The sequence below is a fragment of the Lacerta agilis genome, chromosome 14 (assembly GCF_009819535.1).
Source record: "Lacerta agilis isolate rLacAgi1 chromosome 14, rLacAgi1.pri, whole genome shotgun sequence".
Taxonomy (NCBI): Eukaryota; Metazoa; Chordata; class Lepidosauria; order Squamata; family Lacertidae; genus Lacerta; species Lacerta agilis.
The window spans coordinates 2,855,754-2,875,706 of NC_046325.1; the positions used below are offsets into that span (position 1 = coordinate 2,855,754).

The 19,953-nt window shown below is 50.0% G+C and overlaps 1 protein-coding gene across 1 annotated transcript in view; it reads right to left on the reverse strand.

The window, feature by feature from the left end:
• Nucleotides 1-3,163: 3,163 nt before the first annotated feature.
• The window catches only part of TNK1 (tyrosine kinase non receptor 1), a 31,663-nt gene continuing 14,873 nt past the window's right edge, over nucleotides 3,164-19,953 (reverse strand). Inside the window, exons 5-14 of the mRNA XM_033170903.1 lie at nucleotides 19,554-19,706; nucleotides 18,417-18,685; nucleotides 17,285-17,411; nucleotides 13,497-13,643; nucleotides 13,026-13,120; nucleotides 11,329-11,532; nucleotides 10,072-10,148; nucleotides 6,526-6,887; nucleotides 5,565-5,660; nucleotides 3,164-3,478 (exon numbers count right to left, since the gene is read on the reverse strand). Coding sequence (XP_033026794.1) covers nucleotides 3,356-3,478; nucleotides 5,565-5,660; nucleotides 6,526-6,887; nucleotides 10,072-10,148; nucleotides 11,329-11,532; nucleotides 13,026-13,120; nucleotides 13,497-13,643; nucleotides 17,285-17,411; nucleotides 18,417-18,685; nucleotides 19,554-19,706 — 1,653 coding nt within the window. The 3' untranslated portion in view covers nucleotides 3,164-3,355. The remainder of the gene's footprint in view (nucleotides 3,479-5,564; nucleotides 5,661-6,525; nucleotides 6,888-10,071; nucleotides 10,149-11,328; nucleotides 11,533-13,025; nucleotides 13,121-13,496; nucleotides 13,644-17,284; nucleotides 17,412-18,416; nucleotides 18,686-19,553; nucleotides 19,707-19,953) is intronic.

Consider the following 19,953-nt stretch of genomic DNA (forward strand, 5'->3'; position numbering starts at 1 on the left):
CTGCAGTACATGGTTTGTTGCTTTCATTTCATGGATCCGTGGTCTTGTTTGATAGTAAAACTCATGTTAAATGGCTGTTTTGGGGGGCTGTTTTCTAAAGTCTGGAACGGATTAATCCGTTTTGCGTTACTTTCTATGGGAAAGCACGCCTCGGTTTTGGAACGGGCTTCCAGAACGGATCAAGTTTGAGAACCAAGACACCGCTGTATTCCAGGTGTGGTCTGACCAAGGCAGAACAGAGCAGTACCTTGACTTCCCTTGTCTGGACAGCAAGACTGTTGTTGACGCAGCCTAGAATAGTGTTAGGGTTTTTTGCTGCTGCATCACATTGTGGACTCGCAACAAGCTTGTGGCCTACTAAGACCTCCAGATCAGGGGTCAGCAAACTTTTCCAGCCGTGGGCCGATCCACCGTCCCTCAGACCTTGTTGGGGGGCCGGATTATATTTTGAAAAAAAATAATGAACGAATTCCTATGCCCCACAAATAATCCAGAGATGCATTTTAAAGAAAATGACACATTCTACTCATGTAAAACATGCTGATTCCCGGACCATCCATGGGCCGGATTGAGAAGGCAATTGGGACGCATCCTGCCCACGGGCCTTAGGTTGCCTACCCCTGCTCTAGATGCAGCACGTGCAAACATGTCAGGTTTTAAACATGTCCACACTGACTTGGTGCCTTCATGCATGGCGCTGGCCCTCCCCACAAAACATTTGTAAAACGCCCCTCCAAAAAACAGAACAACTCCATATCAGCGTTTCCAAGTTGGATTTCTCATGCGTCAAATAAACGCAGGTGTTCAAAGCGAAATAATAGCCCATCTGCAAAGCGGAAATATTTACACAGCGTCTCTTCTCGTTTATTCACTCATTTACACCGTATTTACAAATGCGACACGCACATTAGACACCATCCAGATAGACGGGAAAGTGTGGAGAGGGGGGATATGTAATCTGATAACTGCTGTCTGTCGGACTCCTGTATCATTTTGGACTGGAAGGAGACGGATCCTGTGTTGGTTTTCTCCTCCCTACGAAAGCAGAACATAAGCAGTGCAGTCTGGGTGGGTTTACTTAAGAGGAAGAAGCCACTTGGATGGAGAGAAGACTTGTGTCGATGCGGAACTTAAAATTGCAATAACACAAAGCACCGTGTAAGAAGTAAACAAAGGAATAAAAAACACAATTAAAAACCATACATCATCCAGAACAGTGCATTGCGATTCCTACACGAGGCAGAAAAGGACAACTGAAGGCTTCGCCGAGGCCCTCGGCAATTTTCAAGTGGTCCGTAGGGAGAAGGGGAAGTTTGGGAACCACTGACTCGGAGGTAATATCTGTTGTGTTCGGGGAAATGTGCACAGAGTTGCAAATTCAAATGCAGAGGGAAGGAGGGGGGGGAGGGAGGCAGAATTCCACCTCCAGCGCTGCTTGCTTTCTATAGGAATTTTATTTTTGCAGGGTTTTCAGTGATGCAGAGCTCCAAGTCAAGATGCGAGTTTAGCCGCCTCAGTGAGAGCAGAACCTAAAAAGACGGGATCCCTCGACCCTAAAGGAATCCCATCAGACGCCTTTCCTTAATGGGCAAGAGAGGGAGGGAGACAGAAAAGTCACACATGCCCTCTCTGCTGTGGGTGGAATTATAGGCTTAAATAGAGTTGGAAGGGACCCCAAGGGTCATCTAGTCCAACCCCGCTGCAAAGTAGAAAAAAAATGGATAATGGCTTAGAGCAGCTGTTCCACAACATGCTGTTCCTATAGCTTCCTTGCGTTAGACTTCCCACCGCAGGCCCAGCATCATTTGGCTGAGGCTAATGGGGGAGCTCTAGGGCGTGGGTGGCGCTGTGGGTTAAACCACAGAGCCTAGGGCTTGCCGATCGGAAGTTTGGCGGTTCGAATCCCCGTGACGGGGTGAGCTCCCGTTGCTCGGTCCCTGCTCCTGCCAACCTAGCAGTTCGAAAGCACGTCAAAGTGCAAGTAGATAAATAGGTAACGCTCCGGCGGGAAGGTAAACGGTGTTTCCGTGCGCTGCTCTGGTTTGCCAGAAGCGGCTTAGTCATGCTGGCCACATGACTCGGAAGCTGTACGCCGGCACCCTCGGCGAGTAAAGCGAGATGAGCGCCGCAACCCCAGAGTCGCCTGCGACTGGACCTAACGGTCAGGGATCCCTTTACCTTTACCTAATGGGGGAGCTGTAACAGAGGTGTTGTGATCTGGAGTCAAGGGGAGCAATTTTAGCTACTGAGAATAAATCATCTCACCCTGGAGCCGATCAGAATAAAAGGATTGGCTCCCAGGGTGGGTCACTCTGGAGAAGGGAGAGTTGTTCTTTATGCTGCAAAGTTAAGTATTTAGGAACACAAAAGGTGATTCAGTTTTGAGAGCACAGACGTACGACAGAACTTCAATGAAATATAAGTCAGCCGGAAAGGAAACATTGCAGCACTCCAAATCATTTGCCCAGGTACTTGCACAGAAAATAGTAGATCTAACAAACTGTCCTAGTTAGAGGTAGGTAGCCGTGTTGGTCTGCCATAGTCAAAACAAAATAAAAAATTAAAACATTCCTTCCAGTAGCACCTCCCGAAAGCTCATACCAAGAACAAACTTAGTTGGTCTCTTAAGGTGCTACTGGAAGGAATTTTTATTTATTTATTTATTTTGTTTTAACAAATTGTCGCCGTTGTCATTTTTCTCCTTTCTCTCTCTCTGTATTTATTGGTTTTATCCATACAGTAGTACCTTGGATCCCAAATGCCTTGTGAGTCGGAATGAGTGTTCCGTTTTACGAACGTTCTTTGGAACCCGAACCTCCGGCGCGGCTTCCGATTGGCTGCAGGAGGCGCTTCCTGCAGCCAATCGGAAGCCGTGCCTTGGTTCCAGAACGTTTTGGAAGTCGGACGGACTTCCGGAAATGGATTCCGTTCGGCTTCCGAGGTACGACTGTATTATTACTGCGAAATCTTAGAAAGGGCCTAGGTGTGATCTTGCTGGCCGGCTTCCCAGTGCGGCATGTGGTTGTCCACTGGGAGAACAGGATGCTGAACTGGGTTTGCCATGGGTCTGATCCAGGAAGCTCTTCTAGGACTCGCATAAAGGCACCTTGCACTTCTGAGTTCTGCTGAGGGCACCAGGTTGGTGAAAGATGCATGAGAGACAGGGGGCCGCACAGAGTCCCCCTGAAGCCCCACGGCGGGTCAGCCGAGAGTCGCCACCCAAGGGAGATGCGTTGGCCTCGCTATGCGTTTACGATGAGCTTCGCCGCTCAGAGGCGGAAGACGTAAAATGGAGGCACGTTTTTGTTCCGTCTCGGAAGGATTTCACACCCTCCCACCTTCCGCAAAACGCAGGTCAGGTCCGCAGCCCCCGGCTGAGCACATAGCGTGAGGCCATGGCTAGGTTCCAGCGGTGTTTTTCAAGGATCCACCGGCACTCTTCCCGGGAGTGAGAGCTCATGTGGAAGAGCTGGTTCACCTGCGGAACAGAAGGAGACTGCGTCAGAGGTACCCGAGACCGGAAAGGGTTTCTGGGGGCAGCTATAAGAGATCGCCATGCGTGCCCATTGGGCCACTTCCGATCTGCAGAACCGACTCTTGGCACAAGGGGGTTGGTGCATCTGTCTGTTAAGCAGAAGGTTGGTGGTTTGAACCCACCCAGGGATGGCTGTGGATGGGATTTTCCCGCATTTGCAGGGGGTTGGACTAGATGACCCTTGGTGTCCCTCCCAACTCTACGATTCTACAATTCTATTTACTTATTTATTATTTATACATACACACCCCGCCTATCTGGCTGGGTTTCCCCAACTGCTCTGGGCGGCTCCCAACAGAATATTAAAATGCAATAGTCTATTAAACATTAAAAGCTTCCCTATACAGGGCTGCCTTCAGATGTCTTCTAAAAATCTGGTAGTTGTTTTTCTCTTTGACATCTGATGGGAGGGCGTTCCACAGGGCGGGCACCACCACCGAGAAGGCCCTCTGCCTGGTTCCCTGTAACCTCACTTCTCGCAGGGAGGGAACCGCCAGAAGGCCCTCGGAGCTGGACCTCCATGTCTGGGCTGAATGATGGGGGTGGAGACGCTCCTTCAGGTCTACTGGACCTTTGAGGCCGTTTAGGGCTTTAAAGGTCAGGACCAACACTTTGAATTGTGCTCGGAAACATACTGGGGGCCAATGTAGGTCTTTCAAGACCGGTGTTATGTGGTCTTGGCGGCTGCTCCCAGTCCCCAGTCTAGCTGTCGCATTCTGGATTAATTGCGGTTTCCGGGTCACCTTCAAAGGTAGCCCCACGTAGAGCGCATTGCAGTAATCCAAGCCAGAGATAACTAGAGCATGCGCCACTCTGGCCAGACAGTCTGCGGGCAGGTAGGGTCTCATCCTGCGTACCAGATGGAGCTGATAAACAGCTATGAAATACCCATTCCACCATAAATCGTTCTTGTAGTGCAGAACTTTGGAACTCCCTGCCTCATGACACCAGGCAGGCGCCTCCGCTGTGCTCTTTTCGGCAGCTGCTAAAAACGTTTTTGGTTTAAAAAAGCACCTGTCCGATCCTCTTTTATAGCCATCCGAGTTGGCGGCCACCGCTGCCGCCTCCTGTGGCAGGGAGTTCCATAGCTCCTTTTTATCAGCCCCGATCCTTCCAACATTCAGCCTACTTAGATGTGCCCCAGTTCTAGTGTTATATTAGCTGTGCCTGCTGGGGTCTGACGGGAATAGCTGAGGAGCATTGGCCGTGCGAGATCTCCGTCTCTCTGTGGAACTGGTGCTGGAGAACCATAGAATCCTAGAGTTGGAAGAGACCCCAAGGGCCATCCAGTCCAACCCCCTGCCAAGCAGGAAACACCATCAAAGCATTCCTGACAGATGGCCGTCAAGCCTCCGCTTAAAGGCCTCCAAAGAAGGAGACTCCACCACACTCCTTGGCAGCAAATTCCACTGTCCAACAGCTCTTACTGTCAGGAAGTTCTTCCTAATGTTTAGGTGGAATCTTCTTTCTTGTAGTTTGAATCCATTGCCCTGTGTCCGCTTCTCTGGAGCAGCAGAAAACAACCTTTCTCCCTCCTCTAGATGACATCCTTTTCTATATTTGAACATGGCTATCATATCACCCCTTCACCTTCTCTTCTCCAGGCTAAACATACCCAGCTCCCTAAGCCGTTCCTCATAAGGCATCGTTTCCAGGCCTTGGACCATTTTGGTTGCCCTCCTCTGGACACGTTCCAGCTTGTCAGTATCCTTCTTGAACTGTGGTGCCCAGAACTGGACACAGTATTCCAGGTGAGGTCTGACCAGTACAGTGGTACTATTACTTCCCTTGATCTAGATGCTATACTCCTATTGATGCAGCCCAGAATTGCATTGGCTTTTTTAGCTGTTGCATCACACTGTTGACTCATGTCAAGTTTATGGTCTACCAAGACTCCTAGATCCTTTTCACATGTACTGCTCTCAAGCCAGGGGTCACCCATCCTGTATTTGTGCCTTTCAATTTTTTTTTGCCCAAGTGTAGTACTTTACATTTATCCCTGTTAAAATTCATCTTGTTTGCCTCTCACCTTCAGCAACTGGCTGGCTTTCTGAACATCCCAGCCGCTCGCCCTCAGGGCTTCGTGGCATTCCTCTGTCGTGGCGCCGTGGACCCTGTCTTCCACCTGGGGAGGCAAACAGCCAGAGTCAAGAGCAAAATGTTCCCAGGGCAACCTCCACCCCTGCAATCGGGTGCGAGCAAGACGTCAGGGAGGGAAAGGGATTCGAATCAAAGACATGTAGAGCTGGAGGGGACCCTGAGGATCATCTAGTCCAACCCCCCCCAACGGAGGAATATGGAGCTGTCCCATATAGGGATTGAACCTGGAACCTTGGCATCATCAGCACCACACTCTAACCAACTGAGCTGTCCAGTGGTCCAATAATTGCCCCACCCATTATTGGTTCCTGCACGGGGTTGGGCTGGATGACCCTTGGGGATCCCTCCCAGCGCTGCAATTCCGCGATACCATGCATAGAATTCTATTTTTCCCCCTATGATCCGTGGGGGCCCCCCACCTCCTCCTCTTCCTCCTCCTCCTCTTTTAATTGAATTTATACTCCGCCTTATACCCGGGGGGTCTCAGGGCGGTTCGCAGAATAAAATCAAGATATAAAACCACAAAATACATAATAAAAATAACAACAAGCCAATAGCCCCCCCCCCCGCCAAAAAAAACACATTTTAAAAGGGCATAGGATGTAAATCAGATCAACCATATCTATCTATTTATTGTCCCTCCCCCAGAAGTAAATGTGACCCTCAGCCTCAACCAAAAGCAGTTTTGGGGATAGCTCATTCGGCTGAGCACAATACTCTTAATCTCGGGGTCCTGGGTTCGAGTCCCGCATTGGGCAAAAGATTCCTGCATTGCAGGGGGTTGGACTGGATGACCCTCGGGGGTCCCTTCCAAACTCTACATTTCTAGGATTCCCTGCTGTCGTCCTTATGCATCGTTTTGTTTCAGCAAGTCAAATCCGTGCTCTCACCTCCTTGATCTTCTTCTCAATCTCCGCCAAGGTTGGCCTCTGCCCGCCAGAGGGGGCTGGGGGCAGCACCCCTTTCGGGGGTGGTGGTCTGGGCGGCCGCTCCTCCTTCTCCCTGGCACCCGGAGGAGGGCCGTCGGGCTTGGGCAGGGCCCAGGAGGGCAGGGCCGGATTCGGCAGGCGGGACAAAGGCTTCCGACCCCGTTGCTCCAGCTGCTGCGCCGGAGGGGGCAGAGGTCCCGGGAGATCGCTGAAACGGCGTTGATGGGGAGGGATGCTGGGAGGGTCCGGCTTGAAGGCTGGGAGCCGGGGTTTGGTGCGGAGAACGCTGAAGTCCGAAAGAGACTCCAGGCTCTTGGAGAGACCTGGAAGGAAGAACAGAAAGAAGCAGGGGTGAGAGAAAGGTGGGGTGCATATTCTTGGACAGAATCCGGAAATAAGCCAGGGCCGGATTTAGGTTTGATGAGGCCCTAATAATAATAATAATAATAATAATAATAATAATAATAATAATAATAATTAATTTATACCCTGCCCATCTGGCTGGGTTTCCCCAGCCACTCTGGGCTAATTCCAACAAAATATTAAAAATACATTAAAACACCAGTCATTAAAAACTTCCCTAAACAGGGCTGCCTTCAGATGTCTTCTAAAAGTCAGATAGTTGTTTATTTCCCAGTAAACTTTAACCTTACTAAAAGACCACCACATATGATAAAAACAGGGCCGGATTTAGGTTTGATGAGGCCCTAAGCTTCTGAAGGTAATGGGGCCCTTTGTATGTCTAGCTGTCCTTTGTCAACAACCAATTGTCGCTGTTTTTTGTGTGTTGAATATATGCTATATGGTAATTTATGGACCTAATAGGTACCTAAAGCCATTTGCGCATGTTGCCCTGCAACCAGTCCATGCAGAATGTAGGCACCCTATATATAGAAAGGAGCAAACCCGTGATATTTTAGGGAGCAGGCTAGCAGGCGGGGCCCATGTCTTACATCACAGGAGCCTACACAACACAAAACACTGTTGCTGTATGTAGGTTTTTTTTATTTGTTTTTTATCTTATATTTTTGAAATCTGCATCCAGGTTTTTCCCCCCTTAAATTTTTTTTTGGGGGGGGGGCCAAGAGAGTGGGGCCCTAAGCTATAGCTTTTTTAGCTTATATGTAAATCCGGCACTGAGCCCAGGGCCAGGACTCCTGGGTTCAATTGGCAGGGGGTTGGACTGAATGGCCCTTGTGGTCTCTTCCAACTCTATGATTCTAAGTATACTTTGGCCACCTCATGAGAAGGGAAGACTCCCTGGAAAAGACCCTGATGTTGGGAAAGATGGAGGGCACAAGGAGAAGGGGACGACAGAGGACGAGATGGTTGGACAGTTCTCGAAGCGACTGGCATGAGTTTGGCCAAACTGCGGGAGGCAGTGGAAGACAGGAGGGCCTGGCGTGCTCTGGTCCATGGGGTCACGAAGAGTCGGACACGACTAAACAACAACAAGGATCGCCTTATTTCAAAGAAGTGGAAAGGTTGTTGAGCTATTTCTGGATCCCGGATATGTCTAGGGAAACCAGCCCCAGCATGGGAATATTCTGCTGGAACATTCCAAAATAGATCAATGATTAACTATTGATTATTCCCTACTCTGGACGCGGGTGGCACTGTGGGTTAAACCACAGAGCCTAGGGCTTGCTAATCAAAAGGTTGGCGGTTCGAATCCCCGCGACGGGGTGAGCTCCCGTTGCTCGGTCCCTGCTCCTGCCAACCCAGCAGTTCGAAAGCACGTCAAAGTGCAAGTAGATAAATAGGTACCACTCTGGCGGGAAGGTAAAGGGCGTTTCCGTGCGCTGTTCTGGTTTCACCAGAAGCAGCTTAGTCATGCTAGCCACATGACCCGGAAGCTGAACGCCAGCTCCCTCGGCCAGTAAAGCGAGATGAGCGCTGCAACCCCAGAGTCATCCGCGACTGGACCTAACAGTCAGGGGTCCCTTTACCTTTACCTTTATTCCCTACTCTATGCCACGTTTGATAACATCACAGAGGCATGGAGTGGCAAATTTGCAATCTTGCAAGGGCAGTTGCTGGAATAGAAGCCAACGCCTAGGGGCCGAGGGGCCTTCGCTCCCCCCCCCAATAAAATATTTTGAGCCCTCTCCCCAAATAATGGGCATTGCCATTCAAATGGTGCTCCCAACAACTTCTCTCAGAGCCACTTAAGTTGTGCTTTGTACTGGCAACGGTACCCTCTTGAAGCGTTTTGTTTTCCAAGCATTCGCTTTAGAACAGGCTCCCTCAGGAGGCAGTGGGCTCTCCTTCGTCGGTGTCGTTCCGGCGTTGCAGGGGGTTGGACTAGATGACCCCCGGTGGACCCCCTCCCTGCTCTGCAATTCTAGGATTCTGCACAGTGGCCAAAAAAAAACCAAACCTCCCGTTCCATGCTGATTGGAGGACACAGGAGATAGAAGCCCTGCTGCAGAATTATCTTTTTTGTTTTTGAACGCTTTATTGATTGAAGACTTTGTAACAGAAGTGTACAATAGATGTTATGGGCAAAATGAGAAATAAATAAACAATTATCCGTTCTTTAACCAATACTTGCTTTGCACATCCATTTGTGATTAAATTTGACAAGACGTCCGATCTTCCCCTTGCAATCCCAAATTAAATCCCTTAAGTACGCGCTCTTAAACTTTACTTTCTCCGTGTTATTTGACTTACTAAAAATTTTGTTTTTTTAAAAAAAATATCCTATTTACACACTGAAGCTCAATCAAGACCTGCCAACGGACTGATCTTCTGACAATTTTTTTTTTACATAGACTCTCTATATATCCCACCCTCTGATAATTTTTTCCATCTGTAACGTCTCTTAGCCTTGCTGGTAATCTCACCAGTTCGGCGTATTCTCTTATTTTATTTTCCCAGTCTAATTTAGATGGGATATCCTCTCCTTTCCAGCCTTTTGCGATTAGAATCCTGGCAGCGACCGGAACATACATAAAAAGACTCCCCTGAACTTTTTGGGGGGATTTCATTACCCATAATTCCTAGCAGGAAGGCTTCAGGTTTTATTAGGGAAGGAGCAACTGAACATTTTTCTTAAGCTCGTTATAAATCATTTCCCAAAATGGCCTGATCTTTATACAGTTCCACCACATGTGGATCCATGTGCCTTCAGTCTACCTGCAATTCCAAGAAGTATTTGTCCTAGATCTGAACATTTTGACTAGCTTAACAGGAGTTGAATGCCACCTGTAAAGCAATTTCATGCAGTATTCTTTCAGATCATAACGTGCTGCAAATTTGATGTCTTCCTTCCAGTGTCTCTCTCCCAACTTTCCATGTAGATGTTACAATCAAGATCCCGGCCCATTTAATGATTATGGATTTGACTTCTTCCTTCTTGACCTCCCTGCTTCAGAAATAGCACCCCTCCCCACGACTGCTCCCCCCACTGAGTCCAAACCCAGCCAGATGGGCGGGGTATAATTAATTATCATATTTATTATTATTATTATTATTATTATTATTATTAGTGAAACAGACACTCACGGGCCAGCTGCAGCAGCTGCTTGCCCCCAGCTCGATTCTGGGGGTTGGAGGTCACCGGCCGCGCTTTCAGTTTCTTCCTAAGGGTAGAAAACAAACACCCTCTAATTACATATGTTTAAAATAATGACGATAACAATTGCACGGCTTTACTAATAGCTACTCCCCCGACTGGCCTTCCGGCGAACGTGAAATCCTGAAAACTTTTAAAACCTCATCTTCCTGCCGAAGCAGCTCAGAACGTTCCCCTTTTTTAAAAAAACATTGTTGCCAGGAGTTTCTAAGTTATTTGTTTCAATTGCCATTTAATTGCTTCTTTTATTCCTTGCCACTGTGTCGCAATGCAGCCAAAGGCGGATCCAAGTTCGCTTTGGGGCCAGACTTACCCGCGGCCACTAGGGAGCAGCGCATGTAATGCCACAGGCTGCATGGTCCCTGCACACGACTCCCTGTGTGCAGGGGCATTGCGAGGGGGCGCGGTCGGGGCGGTCCGCCCCGGGTTCCAGGGGAGGGGGGGTGACACATGGGCCAGCCCCGCTCCGCTGGAGGACCCGAGCAAACCACGGAGCGGCGGCCCGTCCGGGGTCCGTCCACCGGCGCCGCTATGGGGCTGCCCCTCGCGATCAGGACAGAGAAGCCCCAGGAGCCAGCGCTCGCTCGGCGGGTTGCCGCTGAAGCAGCACTGCTGGCAGGATGCACTGCGCATGCGTCAGGTCGCCCCCGCCGCCAGGGGGTGTCTCGGTGCTGCAACGCCACCCCGGGGACCGAAAGGCTTCCTATGCCTCTGTGTGTGTGTGTGTGTGTGTGTGTGTGTGTGTGTGGCGCTGTGGTCTAAACCACTGAGCCTCTTGGGCTTGCCAATCAGAAGGTCGGCGGTTCGAATCCCCGTGACGGGGTGAGCTCCCATTGCTCGGTCCCTGTTCCTGCCAACCTAGCAGTTTGAAAGCACGTCAAAGTGCAAGTAGATAAATAGGTACCACTCCGGCGGGAAGGTAAACGGCGTTTCCGTGCACTCTGGTTTCCATCACGGTGTCCCGTTGCGCCAGAAGCAGTTTAGTCCTGCTGGCCACATGACCTGGGAAGCTGTCTGTAAACAAAAGCTGGTTCCCTCGTCCTGAAAGCTAGATGAGTGCCGCGCCCCATAGTCGCCTTTTACTGGACTTAACTGTCCAGGGGTCCGTTAGCTTTTTACCGGCATGCACACATGCGCGCTAGAGAAGACCGTTCCCCATTCCCACCTCCCTCCTCACGACGACGTACTCCTCTATCCGGTCCGGAGCCCCCCATCCACGCTCGGGGTCTATGTCCCCGTGGCCCAGGTGCACGAAGGAGCTTCGGATGGGGAGGCTGATCTGCGGCGTGCCAGCAGGGGGCGCTTCGTCCTCCGACTTCGCTACGGACGACGGGAAGATGCCCACTCTCAGCGTCCGCCTGTTCTGGCCTCGCCACGTTGAGGAGTCGGGGCTGGAAGAGAGAGAAGGTGTGGGTCAGAGAGAGAGATTCCTCCCCTGCCTGATGCTTCACCGACCACCGCACCCAGAATTTGGGACCGCGGATCTTTGCTGTTTTCCACAAGCCGGGCTCACTAACAACACAAGACGTGCCTGCAGGATCAGGCCAATGGCCCATTGAACCGGGCCTCCTGTTCTCACAGTGGCCAACCAGGTGCCCCAATGGGAAATCCGCAAGCAGGATTCGAACACAAGAGCCGCTCTCCTCTCCTGCGGTTTCAGGAGCAACTGGCTTTCAGGAGCAATGCTGCCTCCGATTGTGAAGGGAGATGGTAGCCACCCTGGGCTTGTATCCACCGACAGCCCTCTCCTCCTCCGTGTATTTGCCCTATCCAGGTTGGTGGCCCTCGCTGCCTCTTGTGGCGGGGAGTTCCATAGTCTGCGCTGCGTGAAGAAGGGCTTTCTTTTATCCTTCCTGAATCTCAGAATCACAGACTTGTACGGTTGGAAGGGACCGCGAGAGTCATCTAGTCCAGCCCTCTGCAAATTCCAGAATCTTTCTGCCCAACGTGGGGCTCGAACCCACGACCCTGAAATTCAGAGTCTCATGCTCAACCAATTGCGCTACTCCACCACCCCAACATTCACGTTCATGAGAGAGGGAGGAAAATGTTTCTCTGCCCACTTTATCCAGGCTGTGTGTAATAATAATAATAATAATAATACAGTGGTACCTCGACTTACGAATTACTCAACATAAGAATTTTTCGACTTACGAATGGACACCTGCTGGCGGTTTTAGATGGGGTTTACTCGACTTACGAATTTTTTGTTTCCAATGCATTCCTATGGGGAAATTGCTTTTTTCGACTTACGAATTTTTCGACCTACGGATGTGCATTCGGAATGGATTAAATTCGTAAGTCGAGGTACCCCTGTAATGCTGTATTGTGTTTTTAATATTTGATTGGGAGCTGCCCAGAGTGGCTGGGAAAACCCAGCCAGATGGGCGGGGTATTAATAGATAATAATAATAATAATAATAATAATAATAATAATAATAATAATAATAATAATTTACACCACGCCCATTTGGCTGGGTTTCTCCAGCCACTCTGGGTGGCTCCCAACAGAATATTAAAAACCAGATTAAACATCAAACATTAAATGTCAAACATAATAGCCTCCCTTGATAGATGGAGAAAGAGAGAGAGAGAGAGAGAGAAAGGGGAGATGGAGAGAAGGAAGGAAGGAAGGAAGGAAGGAAGGAAGGAAGGAAGGAAGGAAGGAGAAGCCTATAGAAATAAAGCTTATATAGGGAACGAAAGGGTCAATGAAGGGAGATAACAGCCAGAGGGAGGTATAGATTGAGGACTAGATACTTGAAAAATGAACAACACGAAAGCCAACACGACACAATGGTAGCATGCAAGGAGTCTTTAGAAAAGGGTTTCCTCCGGCGCCTACTCCCCGCTTCCAAAGGGGACCCAGGCGTCCTGGACTCACCTGCCTTCGATCACCGTGATGCCATCGTTCGCCTCCAGACGCAGCCAGCCAGGTTCGTTGAGATCCTGGGAAGCCTTCACTTCCTTGGGACGGAGCTGCGTTGGGGGGAAGAGACAGGACGGTAGAGACAATGCCCAGGGAGGCGGGCGTAGCGATGGGATTTAGGGTGGGTTGTTCTTCCTTGCTAATCCAAGGAAGACATCATTCCCATAGAATTGTAGCATCGGAAATAGAATTGTAGTGTTGGACTGCAGGAATCTCTTGCCAGGCACGGGGCTCGAACCCACGACCCTGAGATTAAGATGCTCTGCCACCCCCTTGCCTCTTAGTGCCCCCCCAGCCAGATAATCTCACAGCCCCAGGGGGTGCTGCTGCTGCCCATTTTGGGACCCATTATTCTAAAGCCTCATTTTTTATGGGAGAAATTCGCACTCAGGTCAGCCCAGCAGCTGACGGTTTCCCTTCTCTCACCTCTTGCAGCAGGCCGACAATCTCCCGGAAGCGGGGTCTCTCCTCGGGGCTGTGGGCCCAGCATTTCATCGCCAGGGCATGGATTTCTCGGGGGCAGTCGTCGGGCCGCTCCAGCCGCCTTCCTTCCCTGTCAATCTTCAGCATGATCTGGCCGGGGAGGAAAGGATGGGGAAATACAGCATTTAAGTCTCCATTTCTCTACATGCACGGTCTCAGAGACTTGTGACACCACGAAGCCTGCAGATTTGTTGCGGCGGCGTCTTTCCACGTCGTCGAATGCAGCAGAGGTTATCTTGCAGCAGTGCGTGCCTCTCTTCTGCCTGTCAAAATAAGAACTGGCGTGCTGGCTCAGAGGAGGCGGAAACCCAAACAACTGGCGGGCACTGGGTTGGAAAAAGGCCGTGGTGGTTCATCGTGCGGGGACTAAAAACCTCGGATGTTCGATTCCCGTTAAGAACTTCCTGACATTAGGAAGAACTTCCTGACAGTGAGAGCTGTTCGGCAGTGGAATTTGCTGCCAAGGAGTGTGGTGGAGTCTCCTTCTTTGGAGGTCTTTAAGCAGAGGCTTGACAGCCGTCTGTCAGGAATGCTTTGATGGTGTTTCCTGCTTGGCAGGGGGTTGGACTGGATGGCCCTTGGGGTCTCTTCCAACTCTAGGATTCTAAGAAAATCTGGGAGCCACTCAGAATACCTGAACCCTCCTGCATTGCAGGCGGTTGGACTAGATGACCGTGTGGGGTCCCTTTTAACTCATGGCGGCGGCGAAGGATCCATAGACAGATGTCTCATGTCAAGAAGGAGCTAGGTGTCGTTGTTAGGGTGCTGCAATTGAAAGATTCGCAGGATGCGGTGGATTCAAGAGCGTAACGAATGGCCGAACGATCTTGCGATTGGGCAAATCCTTAAATTGTAGGGATTAAGGGTGCAATCGGCCTACGCTCCCAGGACGTTTCCGAGCACAATTCAAAGTGTTGGTGCTGACCTTGAAAGCCCTAAACGGCCTCACAGGCCCAGTATACCTGAAGGAGCGTCTCCACCCCAATCGTTCTGCCTGGACACTGAGGTCCAGCTCCGAGGGCCTTCTTGTGGTTCCCTCCCCGCGAGAAGCCAAGTTACAGGGAACCAGGCAGAGGGCCTTCTCAGTGGTGGCACCCTCCCATCAGATGTCAAGGAAATAAACAACTATCTGACTTTTAGAAGACATCTAAAGGCAGCCCTGTTTAGGGAGGCTTTTAATGTTTAATAGATTATTGCATTTTAATGTTCTGTTGGAAGCCGACCAGAGTGGCTGGGGAAACCCAGCCAGATGGGCGGGGTATAAATAATAAATTAATATTAATAACAGCAGTCAGGATTCACTCCCCAACCCAACGGAGGACAGGACGGCTTCGCGCCTCTCAGGTTTCCAACCGCAGCGCACAATTGCTATCACCTTTACAAAGCCTCTCGTCTTAGAATCACAGAATCCTAGACCTGGAAAGGTCCCCAAAAGTGGTCTAGTCCAACCCCCTGCAATGCTGTCAAAATCTGTGGCGGACACGGACCTGGGAGAGACCCGGGTTCGAGTCCAGGCTCGGCCATGAAGCTGGCCGGCTGTGACCTCGGCCCAGTCCCTCCCTCTCTCGGGCTAACCCGCCTCGCAGGGTTGTCGTGCGGATTAAACAAGGAGGGGGAGAACCTTAGAGGAGACAAGGTGGGATCTAGGACTGCAATAAAGAAATAAAAATTTCTGTGGCCAGTTTATATTCCTCTTCCTCCTCCTCCTCGTCTCCTTTCTTTGTTCAGGGCGATGGAAAGATACAATCAAACCCCGCCCTGCAAATTAGGCCATTGCACTTATCCTTACATAGCACATATCGTGTGTGGTTAAAGAAACTGGGTCTCCCCCCGAGGCTCTGCTGCAAAAGTTCACAGATGAATGAAACTTGAATCACAAGAGGGCACCTGGGGTCACAATACTCTCCTGACCCCGATTGTCTGCACAAGCCTGGGAGTCACTGGCGAGGAATGAGGTTAAGGAGGGACACAGTTTCTGGAGGGTTAAAGGAGGCCGGTTCTCCCCCAACTTGGTGCCCTCCCTACGTTTTGGACTACAACTCCCAAAGGCCCCCCCCCCAGTGGGCTGGGATGAAGACCTCCGCTTAAAAGGCTTGCTGGAAAAAGGAAGGTCGCCAAAAAGACTACAGCGCCCATCATCCATTGGCCGAGCTTGCAGTGGAAGATGGGACTCGTGATCCAAAACGTCCAGAAAGCACCAGGTTGTTGTTATTTATTAAATTTGTACATTGCCCTGAATCCGGTTGATCTCGGGGCAGTTCACGACGTAAAATTACAATATAACACGCACAAAATATGTAGTGGGGGAAAAAAATGAAAATAAACCAATCACCTCCAGGGCTGCAGCAGCTATGAAAAAGCCAGATTAAAAGTTAGGGAACATTAGTAAAGGAATTGAAAGTGAAACTGACAATATAGTAATGCTGTCATACAAATCTGTGGGGCGAGATCATTTGGAATACCGTGTACGGTTCTGGTCGCCTCACCTCGAAAAGGATATCGAAAAGTTGGAAAAGGTTCAGAAAAGGACAACTGAAACCATCAAAGGGATGGAGACAGAAGGTTTGCAGCGTTTGGAGATTTTCATCTTAGAGAAAAGGCGAGTAAAAACGACGTGATAGAAGTTTATAAAATTTTGGAGAAAGTGGGTAGAGGAACGTTTTCCTCTCTTTCTTGCAACACTGAAACTCATGGACATTCAAGAAGCTGAATGCTGGAAGATTCAGGAAGGAGAAAATAAAGTTAAACTATGGAACTCCCTCCCACATGATGCAGGGACAGCTGCAAACTTTTAAAAGAGGATTAGACAAGCTCATGCACTGCCTCCACGGTTGGATTCAGTAATGCTTCTGGATAGCAGCTGCTGGGAGCCACAGAAGGGAGAGGGATCTTGTGTTCGAATCCTGCTTGAGGGTTTTCCATCATGGGCACCTGGTTGTCCTCTGCGAGGACAGGAGGCTGAACCAGATGGGCCATTGGCCTGATCCTGCAAGACCATTATTCTGTGCTTATGCCCACAAGAAGCTGCCGGCCATGCGGTTTGTGTCCAGAGATTCTTACAACACAATTCAAAGTGCTGGTGCTGACCTTGAAAGCCCTAAATGGCCTCAAAGGATCCAGTATACCAGAAGGAGCATCTCCACCCCCATCTTTCAGCCGGACACTGAGGTCCAGCTCCGAGGGCCTTCTGGCGGTTCCCTCCCTGCAAGAAATGTGGTTGCAGGGAACCAGGCAGAGGGCCTTCTCGGTGGTGGTGCCTGCCCTGTGGAACGCCCTCCCACCAGATGTCAAGGAAACAAAACAACTATCTGACTTTTAGAAGACATCTGAAGGCAGCCCTGTTTAGGGACGTTTTTAATGACTGATGTTTTTAATATATTTTTAATCGTTTGTAGGAAGCTGCCCGGAATGGCTGGGGAAACCCAGCCAGATGGGTGGGGTATAAATAAATTGTTGTTGTTGTTGTTGTTGTTGTTGTTGTTGTTGTTTCTCGCCCTTCCTTCCCAAGGAGCTTGGGAAAACAGATTTACCAGCAAATAGATATGCCACAGAAAAGCAAAAGCGTTTTAAAACAAATCAAAATATTCTGAAAACAACTACAGTTAAAAAATTCTAAAAACAGTTCAGTGGTACCTTAATCCATTCTGGAAGTCTGTTCTTAAACCAAAACCAAAATTATTATTATTATTATTATTATTATTATTATTATTATTATTATTATTATTAATCACCTGCCGCCCGGAGTATCCCATCCAAGGTTCTTCGCAGTAAGAGAACATTTCCCAGAGGGTGACCCCGAACATCCACACGTCGGAGGCGCTGGTGAAGACCCCCATGCGCAAGCTCTCGGGGGCGCACCTGGGAAGGCGGAGGGGAGGAACAGCCAATCAGAACAACCCCATAGCAAAGTGCAGGCAGCATGGAGTAGCGGTTAGAGCACAGGACTAGGACCTGGGTTCGCATTGCATTCTGAAAACCTTCTACAGTAGTGCCTCTGGTTACGTACTTAATTCGTTCCGAAGGTCCGTTCTTAACCTGAAACTGTTCTTAACCTGAAGCACCACTTTAGCTAATGGGGCCTCCCCCTGCCACTGCGCCGCCAGAGCACGATTTCTGTTCTTATCCTGAAGCAAAGTTCTTAACCTGAAGCGTTATTTCTGGGTATGTAACCTGAAGCGTATGTAATCCGAGGCACCACTGAATTCAAATCTTCATTTTTGAAAGAAAGAACCGTTGTGCAAACGTGGCTCAGATCCCCCTGCCCCAGAGTGGGTGGGTGTGTATATGTATGTATGTATGTATGTATGTATGTATGTATGTATATAGAGAGGGGAGGGCATCTTAAAAAGCAGAGACACCACCTTGCCGACAAAGGTCTGTATAGTTAAAGCTATGGTTTTCCCAGTAGTGATATATGGAAGTGAGAGCTGGACCATAAAGAAGGCTGATCGCCGGAGAATTGATGCTTTTGAATTCTGGTGCTGGAGGAGACTCTTGAGAGTCCCATGGACTGCAAAAAGATCAAACATATCCATTCTCAAGGAAATCGGCCCTGAGTGCTCACTAGAAGGACAGATCTTGAAGCTGAGGCTCCAGTACTTTGGCCACCTCATGAGAAGAGAAGACTCCCTGGAAAAGACCCTGATGTTGGGAAAGATGGAGGGCACAAGGAGAAGGGGACGACAGAGGATGAGATGGTTGGACAGTGTTCTCGAAGACACCAACATGAGTTTGGCCAAACTGCGGGAGGCAGTGGAAGACAGGAGTGCCTGGCGTGCTCTGGTCCAGGGGGTCACGAAGAGTCGGAAACGACTAAACGACTAAACAACAACAATATTGTTGGGTGGGTTCAGAAACTCCTACCAGGCGAAAGGGATGCGGCGGTGCGCAGACATGATGTAGCGATCGCTCTTGCTGGACAGCGGCCTCATGAGCCCGAAGTCGCCAATCTTGACCGTCTCCTCGGAGGCCAGGAGGATGTTGCGAGCGGCCAGGTCGCGGTGGACAAAGAGCTTGGACTCGAGGTAGGACATTCCCTTGGCGACTTGCAGGGCGTAGCTCCAGAGCTGGTGGAGAGGGAAGGGAGGCCGGAGGCGGTCGTAGAGGGCGCCCAGGGGGGCCAGCTCAGTCACCTGCGGAGAGGTCAGAGAGGCAGGGCTGGATTAAAAAGAGCACAGTGTGTCGGAAGGGGCCCCCCAGTGGCCATCTAGCCCAACCCCCTGCAATGCTGGAACTGTGGGGTGTGATGCATAAATAGCAGTCAAGTACAATATTCCTTGTTTTCCTAGAGTGGACATGCGGGGAAATGTTTGGTCCAGCCAGTGGAAAACTCCCTGGGACATACTTCCTTTGCATGTGACTAGAGGTGGGCGTGACCTTACCTGTCCAGGTAACAAAAAGACAAGGCATGCTGCCACTCTCTTTCTTGGACTTCCTCCGTCGTTGGAGCAGATTTTTAGCTAGAGATCACTGGGATTATCCCCATATGGGATAGATCATGGGTAGGCAAACTAAGGCCTGGGGGCCGAATTCGGCCCAATCGCCTTCTCAATCTGACCCGCGGACGGTCCGGGAATCAGCATGTTTTCACATGAGTAGAATGTGTCCTTTTATTTAAAATGTACCTCCGAATGCAGAAATTGTGTCCCAAAAGTTAACCAGTGGGAATAGTAATAAAAATATTATTTATACCCCACCCATCTGGCTGCGTTTCCTCAGCCACTCCGGGCGGCTTCCAGGAAAATATTAAAATACATTAATTCCTCAAAAGCTACCCTAAACAGGGCTGACGTCCCTTTTCTTATGCATTCCCTCCAGCAGCAAAAAGTCGTTCTGGACTCGATTAGCCCACCCCCATTTTAAAAAGAAGCCCCACCTTCCCAGATACTGTAACCCAAGAGTCGGGGCGCCACCCCACGTTCTGTGCGCCCAGAAAGAGGACCCAGGAGTCCTGCGACCTTTGGAGGGTAAGGGGCTCGCGATGACGTCTCCAATCTTTACCATCTTGAGGGGCTGAGTTAGGACCACCCCATGGAGGCGGAGGAGGTTGGGGTGGTTCAAGCAGCACATGGCGTTGACCTCGTTGAGGAAATCGATCAGGGCGCCCGGGTCACAGGAGACGTCGGAGCGCAGGGATTTGACGGCGACGGGTTTCTGGGGAAGGGGGGAAAGGGATCAGAACAAAGAATTGGCCAGCCAGCGTAGAACCAGTAGAGTTCTGGTCGCCTCGCCTGAAAGAGGGTTTTTTTTTTTTTTTTTTTTAAATGGAAACTGCCCCTGTGATCGTCGGATGAAGGGTGGCACAGTGGCGCCTTGGTTCTCAAACACCCAAAACCCGGAAGGAAGCGTTCCGGTTCTGGAACGTTTTTCGGAAGTCGAATGTCCGATGCAGCTGTCGGCT